Genomic DNA, 10568 nt, shown 5'->3' on the forward strand with positions numbered 1-10568 from the left:
CATGCTTCTCCAACCAGTATGCTTGTATTTACATCAGCAGTGATGTATAACTTTCATTTTCAGTGGCTCAACAGGTAGATAAGCAGTTATCTGTGTATCTATGGTAAAGCAAAATGTTTACATTTTTCATGTCAAATCAGGAGGAGTTGAACAACTCCTTTTGGTACATCAGACACACAATTATTCAAAGCCTTATTAACAAAGGTAGTGGCCCAACAGAATAAAAATTATACAACAGAATTTTAGCTTTCCAGCTCGGTTTAATGACCAAAACACATGCAGAGTAAATTCACCTGACAACTTTAAGGCACCACAGTTTTTTCATAAACACATCCAAAACTTAAAGTGGTAAAAATAGTTTAATAGTTTTATATTGCCAGGAAAGTAACTTCAGTGTAAAAATTAACCTGTTTTAGATGGCAATCTGGTATCCACATTACAAAGATGTCCATTTTTAAAGCTTTTAATTGTACACATATTTAGATTTTTTTTTTTTTTTTTTTTTTACCATACTATATGTTGACATAGAGGTTTAAGTTTGGTGTTGATACCAATGTTTATATCTAACATTTGACATTCACATACAAATAAGTTATTTCTTCCATAAGTGACTGTAGCTGTCCACTTTGAAATCATCCTCATGGTGGTCTGTAGTCTCCTTTTTAATTTTCTTCACTTCTCTCTTCTTTTGTCGAATTCGTCGTTCCTCTTCAGATAAAGAGGACAAGATTACTGGCATCTGTTAAAACACACAAAGCCACAAACGTCAGATTAAAACATGGAATTAGAGACTAATCGTAATGGTGTATATTGAGTCAGGACTGGTTTTTAGATCTTGCAACTTAATTTTAGAGCTTTGACTAGTTTTTTTCCACTGGACAGGTGGACAACCTGCTGTTCTGATTCAGCTTTTTAATCAAATGAAGCATAAAACCATAGATGAGAGCAAGAGGACCAAAACAACAAATTCAATGATATACTTTTTAAATTTTTTTTTTTTTATTCCAGCTTGGAAGATTTGATGCTCCTCTCTACTGATATGCAACTCGTACAAATCCACTAGAGACATAAAATGTTCTGGAGATGTTAGAGAACGGTGGCATCTACACATGGAAATGTCTGCAGCATTTACTTTGATTTCTTGCATACATTTTTCACTCAGCCCAGTGATATACTCCAGATCAGGGAGAGATAATTTACGAACACAGCAGTAAATTTTCTGGAGCGGGTGTGTCCAGCTCTGATCCTTGAGGGCCACAATCCTATCAGTTCTCCATGTACCCCTGCTCTCACTGACAAATTAATCAGCCATTGTGCAGAACTTCTTGGCTGCTGGAACCATTTAATGGAAGTCAGATATGCTGGAAAAGGGATACATCAAAAACAGGGCAGTATAGCAATCCTCAAGGGCAGACTTCGGACACACCTTTTCTGGCGCTTTTACTCCCTGTGTGTGAGTGAGCATGATGATAAGAGTTACTCTTTAATGCTTCTTTCTGACAACTTTTTTGCTGCTTTTACTTCCTGTAACTGGGAATGTTCTCCATTACAGTATTGATGATAATGTATCCAAGTCTGTTCTGAGCTTGCAAAGTGATTTCCACATGAGTAGTTCTTACAAACTTTATGCACCACAGACAGATAATCCCATGCAAACTGTGTATGAATTTATTTGCAAATTAAAGTTTGTTAATGCCAGTAAATCCTAGAAAAGGATGATTGTGTTGCTAAATGTCAGCACGGTTACTCTGACACAGGTCAAGCTATATAAACACTGTATTTACCCAATATCATGTCAGATCATAGCAAAGATGTGGTAACGTGATTGAAGACGTTTGCTTAGATGATAAAATTCTCATATTTACTAAGAAGCTGTAGTTTATCGCAACATGAGAGAGCTGTACAGATTAACAGCCTACAACCTGTGAACGGTGTACTAACCAGGAGGATGCACCTCGGCTCCTTATATCTGATGTTAATCGTGGAACCATCAGGACGGACGAGCATGACGGGGTACAGCCTCTCATATTTCTGCCGACCACAGCGGACCACCGACGTCCTGTTGGAGTTGAACTGGGCGGGTTGAGAGTGGAAGAGGGAAACCTGGCCGAGTGGTGACATTGACTGGAAACCTGTGCGTTTACATCTGTTCACATGTAAACACAGACACACAAAAATGTTTTAATTTGTTGAATGCACAATAGTTCATTCAAACTAAAGCGAGACAATAACGAGCACATTTGCCTTCAGGGCACCACAGCTTGCTAACATTTGCTACCTGCTAATAAAGTAAAGCTTCTTTTCAGCCCTCAAATCTCTGTAGAAGTCGCTAGAACTGAGCTTGGGAATTTTTAAGCATAAAACGACAAATCTTACCGTGTGATTACACTACTAGGAATATACAACTTCTTCATAAGTATGCTGGCCATCGTGGCCTGACAGCTAGCTGTAACTTAGAGCTTCGTGCTGCTAAATGCGCTACGTTAAAGTGGTCCGTGCGAGCCTGGACTAAAGGAGAAAAAGAGGAGAATTATCTGATCTGATTGCTGCCGAGATATTCAGATGAGGTAGACCGGCTTGGTCACACCGAGGACCATTAGCTATGCATACTGACAGAAGAAGTTAAATTAAAAAACAAGGTCGACGAGGGCGTTCATAAATGGAGGTCGTACTGAAACAGAAAAAGCTCAAACTGGTTCCGCCATGTCTGAAGCGGTCCGTTTTTAATGTTTATTATTAATAATAACTTAATAATGAAACTGTTCAATGATAATAAAAAAGCCGTTTGGAGTATATAAAATTAGGCATTTGTATCTTGCCATGGAACTGATCTGCTGGTGTATCCATATTAATAAATTATTGTGATTAAAGTTAAGAGATATGGATGATCACAGGACTGCATTAGTTTTTATAAATTGAAATGACTTTCTTTTGAAGGTCCATTAAATCTCTCCTGCGTATTCTGTGTTATTTACAGTGGTAAAACAATGTATTATCACCCTTAATGCCCCCAAAAGGAAAAGAAAAATAGATAAAGATTCAGCCTTTTAATAATTTTATAGCAGACGGAAATGAAGTTATGTCGTAGCTGTAAACCTCTGCTTTGCAATACATTTATTATACATTTTTCCAGCAATAATCTGGTTTCTATCACCCATGAATATTAGTACACTGACTGTTTTGAATGCGCACTATTGACGAGTTCTCAAAAAAGTGCAAGGACATATTACAATCTCTGCCAAACTGGAGGTCGTGTAACTGGTGGTGTTAGTTTGTCTGTCTGTTAGCAACATAACTAAAAAAAAAAAAAAAAGTATGGATGGATTTTGATGAATATCAATATGTAAATAATATATTAAGTAATATAAATATGATTATTTACTGTGAGGAGATGGGAATATTTAATTAGAGCTTCCATTAGAGCTTCTAACTTAGAAATACAATAATTGGCCATAAATGAATAAATAAATAAATACCAATTGATATTCAAAGGTGAAAATAATTGAAAAAGCAGAAATTTTGCTAATATTGTGGTAAGTTGATAAGTTCTTTTAAACAGTGGAGTATATTCAATCTGAATAGTCGTATTTCGGTGGATAACTGTATTATTTACTTTTCTTATGTTAAATGACAGACAAATATCTATATAGTGTGTACATAGTTGTTTAACATTTCTTTAAAAAAGAAAAGGACAAAATGGGTTGTGTGTTGTAAAGTAAAGAGTTTTGAAAAATCCAGATTTGGAGTTCCTGTAAATGAAAGTTTATGAACTATTCATTTGGAGTTACATCCACAAGGTGGCGCTAATGTCACTCTGAGGATGCCAACTGCACTTAAACTCAATAAAGAGGAAGAAGTACTACAAGAGGAAGAGACAAGGAAGAGGATAAAAAGAAATCATCTCGTGACTTGTAGCTGAAGTCACACATTAAGGTAAATCAAACTCGCTTTTTTGACCCAAATCTCTCAGCAGATGATCGGCCTGTTATCGACTTTCTTTGTTCAGCTGTGTCATCGGCTCGTCGTGTTTTTGCTCCGGCTCTGAATCAGTGTATTTAATTGAAACAGTGACTACCTGCAGTTTGACAACAGCTGTTTCAGCTTTATTTTTCCTACGTTTCATATAATTATAGACGGTACACACACTAAAAACTAGCAGCCAGAAACGACATGCTTGTTTTGTTTCCTCGTAACATGTTGTAACATCTGATATAGGTAATGATTTTTCTCCTTATCCTTTTAAAAATTCTTCTTCCTCTTCTGATGTTAAACTTATCTCTTTTTGTCAGCTTTGGACATTCAATCGCCTCGTTTATCTCTCAGTAACCACTCAGCTCAGCGTTGTGCATTTCTCTACATTTTCAATGTTGTTCAGCACAGTTCTAATTATAGGACCAAAACAACTCACAGGAGGAAGGGAATCTCCACTTATTCATTTTCTGACTGAAATTTAAAATTTCAGAAAGAAAAGTTTATTTCAGAACCTGAAAATGGGTCAGGTTTTGGTTTCCACACCTAATGTTAGAGGTACTGCTCCTAAGAGGGATTTTATTAAGATTTTGGGGGGGAACTACATTCTGGCATGATGTTACTATCTGAAACTTGACTTGTCAGCATCTGATCAGGTTTCTGACTGTTTGGAGGATCTGGTAGCTCATAAAACAGCCTAGTTTCATGGCCAAATGTGTTGTAGTCATATGTCTCCAGTCCACTGGGTTATGGCCACAGAGAGTTTTTGCTATTCTACCACGCAACTGCACACATAAATAACTCCATGGAGAAAAACAGTGCCATAGCTTTTCATCTGATGAAAGTGTATTGTCTGTTGCTTCATGTTTAAGAGCCTAAATGAAGTCTGAATTTGGAGGTCCTCAGTTAATGGGGTTTGGTTAAAAAAACTGCAGAACTTCACTGTCTCCATCCCGTCCTTCTTGAAAACACTTGAAAACAAGGTTTGCAAGCAATAATAAAGTCTTTAAGCTCCTGCTGCTTGTGATGGAGTGAAAAGGACCCAATTGAACTAATGACATATTCTGTGGTTTCATAATAACAAATTAAATATATGATGACATGGAAATGATTTGGTCAACACATTAGTGCCACTTCTAATGAGCTGCACACAGTGTTTAGTCTTGTTAGGAAATGTATACTGTATTTCCATCTATATTGGTTTTGATAAATTGGACTGTTTGTTTTCCCTGGCAATAAATGAAGAAATTAAGGTTTTCTCTCTGTTTGCAGAATACTGGTCTACGTTCATGTAAATGAGAATGCTCTCATGCTAACGCGCTTCATTTCTTTTCTTTGGTTTCAGGTGATCTCATTCTGCAGAGATGGCATTCAAGTGTCTGCCTGCTCAACTGCTGGCCTTGTGGTTGCTGACCAACATCTCTGGTGACTATTCAGTTTATTTTGACATTTTACTTGGGCTTTGTAGTAAATTCAACAAATACTTAATATTTGAATGCCCAGGGGGAGATCTCCAACAACTAACTCCTGTTGGACATGTGTGAAGTGATTTGCTCATGACACTGTGCCTATTTATTTTTCGATTTATTTAAAAAAAAAACTTTTCAAGTTTAAGCAAAAACTAAACAAAAATTCTCCTGGATACAAGCAAGGACACTGAACAGTGTTCATTCGTGTTCATTACTCTTGTGGATGTGGGTAGACTGAGGAGCAGAGATGCTAAATCCAGTTAGCATTGGTACAATCAGTCTTTCTCCATCTATTTTGAGTTTTTTCACACATCAGATATGTTCAGCATAAAATCTGGACACTTCAAAATGAAGTTTTTCCTTTAGGCACATTGCAGCAGGAGGCTTCCTTCTGCAGATATGAAGGAGGAGGTGCAGAGAAGTTAACCTGACAAGGACAGCTCAGCTTTTTTCTTTTTATTTATTTATTTTTTCCTACAACATTATCTCTTATTTATCTGTGTGTACCAATAACAAATCAAATATTTGAAAGCATTTTAATATTGATAATGTGGTATTGATAAAGCCATTTTCCTTCATCCTCAGAGTCCACTGTGTCTCTTCTTGCACCTGATGCTGTCACACTTCAGGAAAACTCAAATATCAACATTAGTCTGACTTCCAGGTATTTACAGGAACACCTGAACACATCAGAAAAAACAACAATTATTATTTTTTTATTGTATTTTTTTAATATTATATTTAATTTTATTATTATTTATGTTTTGGGTTATATCCTATGTCCGGATCAGTGTTTGGATACTAATTTGTGTGTGTATCTGTTTCTCTAGTGCAGCTGTCAACCAGTCAGTAGTGTTTCATATAAATGTAACCTACAGCTCCAAGAAGAACTACTCCTCTATAATAACACTACCTGACCAGGTAATTTGAAATCAAACATGACTTGATGTTCAGTCATCCTAGGTATGATCACGGGCTAAAGGATTTTTCTGTGGATGATTTATTAATGGACTTCACTCAACAGCTGTCCTGTCCTTGACCTTCTGCTTTGTAACTTGTTGATTTTGTGACTTGATTTTGTGACACTCAAACCTAATCTGAATCCATCTCAAGTTGATGATCCTTTTGTCTTCAGCACATTTTTATTATCCATGGTGTACACTATAAACTTTTTTAAGCAGTTCATGAATGTAAATCTCACGAACTGCTTCATGTCAATCAAAATGTGTCCATGAATGTGCATTTAAGGACGTTATCACTTTCTCTTTAAGAACAATTAAGATAAATGATTCTGTTTTCTGCCTCTATTAGCCCAAATATATAACGTATGAAGTCTGTTTTTAATGAGTCAAAGGATGGATATAAAAAGCAGGAATTAGTCATTCTGTAACAGGCTGGAGATTTCTGCTTAAAGCTCTTTTAGTTTGTTTATTTACTAGTAATTTGTGTGCTTCATCAGGTGTTGCTGCCAGTGAAGTTGGGATCTGTTAATTTCACTGTGATGGCTCATTATGTTGGACAAGTAACCACATACCTGATTAGCAACAACACAGATCTCAACAGGTGAGTTCAGAAGCAACATTGGCTGACAACGTAAATGCACGATAAATCCAGATTTGTGTAGGCACATCAACAAACCAGCACGATGAAGTTACTGAGAAGGACCAAACCCAGGATATTCACACTGTGTGGTGTTGAATGTAATTCTGCTTCTTTCTTTAGTTTGTCTGTTAGGATTCGCTTCATGGTGATCCACAGCAACATCCTATCAATCATAAGTCAGGTGATTGGCTGGATTTACTTTCTGGCCTGGTCTGTGTCTTTCTATCCACAAGCCTATGAGAACTGGAGGAGAAAAAGGTAGAGATGAAAAATGTCATGCAGCGTTTTCACTTTATTGTTAAATAGGATATCTAAATACCCAGATATATTCCATATATGTAAATAGATGAGGTCAAAGTTAAAACTAAACTTTGTCCCATAGTTTATGATTTTAATCAGTTCTAATTACTTAGAAATGGCCTCTGAATTAACTGTGTCTTTGTGACCTGGCATTCAGGAGGTACCTGGTGTACCTTCATCTTCCACCATTGTGTCTCTTGAGGCCAGATGTGAGAGTGGATACAGCTAAGTTGAAGGAAAATGTTGAGTGAAACTGTTTGTCTTCAGTGTTGTAGGTCTGAACTTTGACTTCCTGGCCCTTAACCTCACAGGCTTCATCGCTTACAGTGTCTTCAACATAGGCTTGTTCTGGGTGCCTTATATAAAGGTAAATTAGTCTAGCTTGGTGTACACACCTTCGGCAGAACAGACCACGAATAGAAGAGGGTTTTTGTTTTCGGAAAAGTTTATTGATGTTAATTTTTGCCTCTGAATTGAAGGGAGTGAATTCTCAGCAGAGGAGCCTGACATCTGATTTGAACCTGCACGTTACCCACACCTATTGTGAAAGCTGCTCATAATACGACCGAATACTGTTCAGTACTTTTTCGTGTGTGTGTGTATAAATTAGTTGACTTGATGGCTAAAATCTCGCTCACTTTGTTTGTGATTAAAGCTACAGCAGGTTTGAGTGATGCTTATGTAGATTTCATCGCCTGCTGCTTGTTAAGCTGCTGTTTTTGTTTTTTCCCCTGTAGGAAGAGTTTCTGAAGAGGAACCCTAATGGAATTAATCCCGTCAATGCCAATGATGTTTTCTTTAGCCTTCATGCCATCCTGCTCTGCATCATCTACATCATCCAGGCTGCTGTCTACGAGGTATGTTTCCCTAGTGTGCGGATTTTGACAAAAATGAGGAGAGTGGAGGCATCTGGAGGAACTTGGAGTGAGGAAATCTTACTGTTTGAACAAGACATTGTTGGATGGTTATGGTGAATGACTAATCTTCTGTGTTCTTTCGGTTCCAGAGAGGTGGTCAGAAAGTCTCATGGATAGCCCTGTTTCTGTTGCTCATTGGCTGGGGATTTGCTTTGATCAGTTTATTTCTTGGTGTGGCCAAACAAATCACCTGGTTGGATTACCTCTACTATTTCTCTTACATTAAACTAGCTGTCACCCTCATCAAATATATCCCACAGGTAAGCTGGACATGTGGATAACCCCAGTTCAAAAAAGTTTGACACTAAACTTTAAACTTGGTACTTTACGTGGTTAGCTGCAACATCTTCCTCCAGTTGTTTCTTTGTAAATCCACTTACTTTTCCAGCCTTTTTTTTTTTTTTTTTTTTTTTTTTAAATATGTGTTTGAGATTTGTAAATCATTGAATTCTGTTTGAATTTAGGTTTTATGTGCCCCAACTTGTTTGGAAATTGGGGTTGTATTAAAATGTCTCCTGTGAAATATCCATTTTAATTCTGTGATTTATGATTGACACATCTTAATATTTGACAGGGTTTTGTTTCCTTAAACTGATACAGTTTAACTGAATGTATTATCATTATAGTAAATGAGTTTGTTTAAATGAGGCTATTCAGGAAATCAAGTTTAGTTTGATGGATTTTATGGGAAATGTCTGCTAGTTGTTGCTGACTGTTTTGTGGATTATTGGATGCTTCCAGGCCTACATGAATTTCAGGAGAAAAAGTACAGAAGGATGGAGTATTGGGAACGTGCTGCTGGACTTCACTGGTGGAACCCTCAGTATTCTACAGATGATTATTCAGTCATACAACAATGGTAAATATTGTAGCTTGGTTTATATTTTGGTTTCTAGTCTGACCGGAAAGGCATTTTTTTTTGCTTTGCAGGGTCTGGTTGAGAGCTGCCTTTGGTGCTGCTCGCTTTAGGATAATTGCTTAACAGTAGAAGTAGCCAAGGTTGTTCTGATGCCAATCTTACTTAAGAGGGCTTTTTACATGTTTGTGAATAGTCACAGAAAATGCAGGAGTAGCTGCATTGTTAAGGACAATGCTAATTGGCCAAATGATTGATGTGTGAAATTTTTTTTTTTTCTTATATCGTGCTGATTTCTGGAGAGGTGTTTTTTAAATGTTGATGCAACAAGAGCGCATAGCGTTCTGCATTGCAGAAGTGAGATAGTTCTGTTTCCTCCTCACAAGGTTCTTATTGCTGCTGAAATAGGATAATACTGCAACGCCACATGATCAGTAGGGTAAAAGGAACCGGATTCTAATTTAGTTGATTTATTTATGTAATCAATATAGGGATGTTCTTTCTGGTCAGGTATCGTCCTAATGTAATGTCATAACTGTTGTGTTCCCTTCGTCAGATGAGTGGGGGCTGATCTTTGGTGATCCGACTAAGTTTGGATTGGGTCTGTTCTCTGTGGTGTTTGACATCCTCTTCATGGCTCAGCACTACTGTCTCTACAGAAAGCCAACCCACTACCAAGCAGTATCAGAGCAACAGGATGACTGATGCTGACCTAAACCGAGAAATGGAGCATATCTGATCCACCAGCATGTGACTTTTCTAGAGACTGTTCTGTCAGGATATAACAGAAAACGATGTTGGCATGTCTGATTTGGATTCTAGTATAACCTCCCTAGTTAGTCAAGAAAAGCACTTTTCTAGACTGTTTTGGTTGGAGCTCCCCCCCTCCCCCTAAAAAAGTGAAAAATGGAATGAAAGCACTTTATTGAATCACATTGATAGTATTTTTGATCACCAGTAAGTTTTTATTTATTAGAATGTTTTCCTGACAGCTTTGGTCTATTTAACCTGTAACTAAATCAGGATATTTAACCATGATGGGAAAAGCAGAAAAGTAATCAGAGGTCTCCAGAAACTTCTAAAATTAAAGTGGGATGAGAACCCATGATGCACCATGATGAAATTTCACTTGTTTTAAACTAATCACATCATGAAATACAACCATCCTGTCTTTCCTTTTTCTGGGTTATTCCTGTTCTTCTGCTGTAATATTTTCCTGTGCTGAAGATCCTGAACCAAAGGAGTGTAAAATAAGCCTTTTTTGCACATCACTGCAGTGCCTTATCTGACCTAACAAAAAAAAAAAAAAGAAAAAAAACAAAGCAGGGTCACTAGATGAACCTGCTGTTCATTTCATAGTACAATATCCTGTAATGTCAGATTTATGTGCCTTGTGTCTTTGCAAACATGTTCATATATATTGTTTATGTCAAAAGATTAAGTTTAAGTAAAGAT

General features: G+C 37.0%; 2 protein-coding genes across 4 annotated transcripts; one reads left to right on the forward strand and one right to left on the reverse strand.

Annotated features, from left to right (window-relative positions):
- Nucleotides 1-259: 259 nt before the first annotated feature.
- mrpl55 (mitochondrial ribosomal protein L55) lies at nucleotides 260-3155 on the reverse strand. Its single transcript, XM_079245088.1, has 3 exons — nucleotides 2377-3155; nucleotides 1942-2146; nucleotides 260-739 (listed from the first exon to the last, which is right to left on the reverse strand). The coding sequence occupies exons 1-3, from the start codon at nucleotides 2427-2429 to the stop codon at nucleotides 593-595; spliced, it is 405 nt and encodes a 134-aa protein (XP_079101214.1). The 5' UTR covers nucleotides 2430-3155; the 3' UTR covers nucleotides 260-592.
- ctns (cystinosin, lysosomal cystine transporter) lies at nucleotides 2019-10527 on the forward strand. Of its 3 annotated transcripts, XM_079245085.1 has the most exons (12): nucleotides 2087-2134; nucleotides 3798-3933; nucleotides 5315-5394; nucleotides 6024-6102; nucleotides 6269-6359; nucleotides 6898-7001; nucleotides 7161-7298; nucleotides 7608-7707; nucleotides 8078-8197; nucleotides 8347-8517; nucleotides 8999-9116; nucleotides 9670-10526. In XM_079245085.1, the coding sequence occupies exons 3-12, from the start codon at nucleotides 5334-5336 to the stop codon at nucleotides 9816-9818; spliced, it is 1131 nt and encodes a 376-aa protein (XP_079101211.1). In that variant the 5' UTR covers nucleotides 2087-2134; nucleotides 3798-3933; nucleotides 5315-5333; the 3' UTR covers nucleotides 9819-10526. The 3 variants fall into 3 exon arrangements, with proteins under 3 accessions (XP_079101212.1, XP_079101213.1, XP_079101211.1); XM_079245086.1 differs by lacking the exon at nucleotides 3798-3933 and having other exon boundaries at nucleotides 2019-2134; XM_079245087.1 differs by lacking the exon at nucleotides 3798-3933 and having other exon boundaries at nucleotides 2042-2156; nucleotides 9670-10527.
- Nucleotides 10528-10568: the final 41 nt, after the last annotated feature.

The sequence above is a fragment of the Telmatherina bonti genome (assembly GCF_933228915.1).
Source record: "Telmatherina bonti genome assembly, chromosome: 8".
Lineage (NCBI taxonomy): Eukaryota > Metazoa > Chordata > Actinopteri > Atheriniformes > Telmatherinidae > Telmatherina > Telmatherina bonti.

What these genes read in the sequence shown, in the direction of transcription:
- ctns (XM_079245086.1), top strand. Translation starts at nt 5,334, where the DNA reads ATGGCATTCAAGTGTCTGCCTGCTCAACTGCTGGCCTTGTGGTTGCTG. An exon ending in GTTGCTGACCAACATCTCTG is followed by an intron (nt 5,395 to 6,023) that starts GTGACTATTCAG and finishes CTTCATCCTCAG; the next exon opens with AGTCCACTGTGTCTCTTCTT. An exon ending in AACATTAGTCTGACTTCCAG is followed by an intron (nt 6,103 to 6,268) that starts GTATTTACAGGA and finishes CTGTTTCTCTAG; the next exon opens with TGCAGCTGTCAACCAGTCAG.
- mrpl55 (XM_079245088.1), bottom strand. Translation starts at nt 2,429, where the DNA reads ATGGCCAGCATACTTATGAAGAAGTTGTATATTCCTAGTAGTGTAATC. An exon ending in CCTAGTAGTGTAATCACACG is followed by an intron (nt 2,147 to 2,376) that starts GTAAGATTTGTC and finishes ACATGTGAACAG; the next exon opens with ATGTAAACGCACAGGTTTCC. An exon ending in AGCCGAGGTGCATCCTCCTG is followed by an intron (nt 740 to 1,941) that starts GTTAGTACACCG and finishes GTGTTTTAACAG; the next exon opens with ATGCCAGTAATCTTGTCCTC.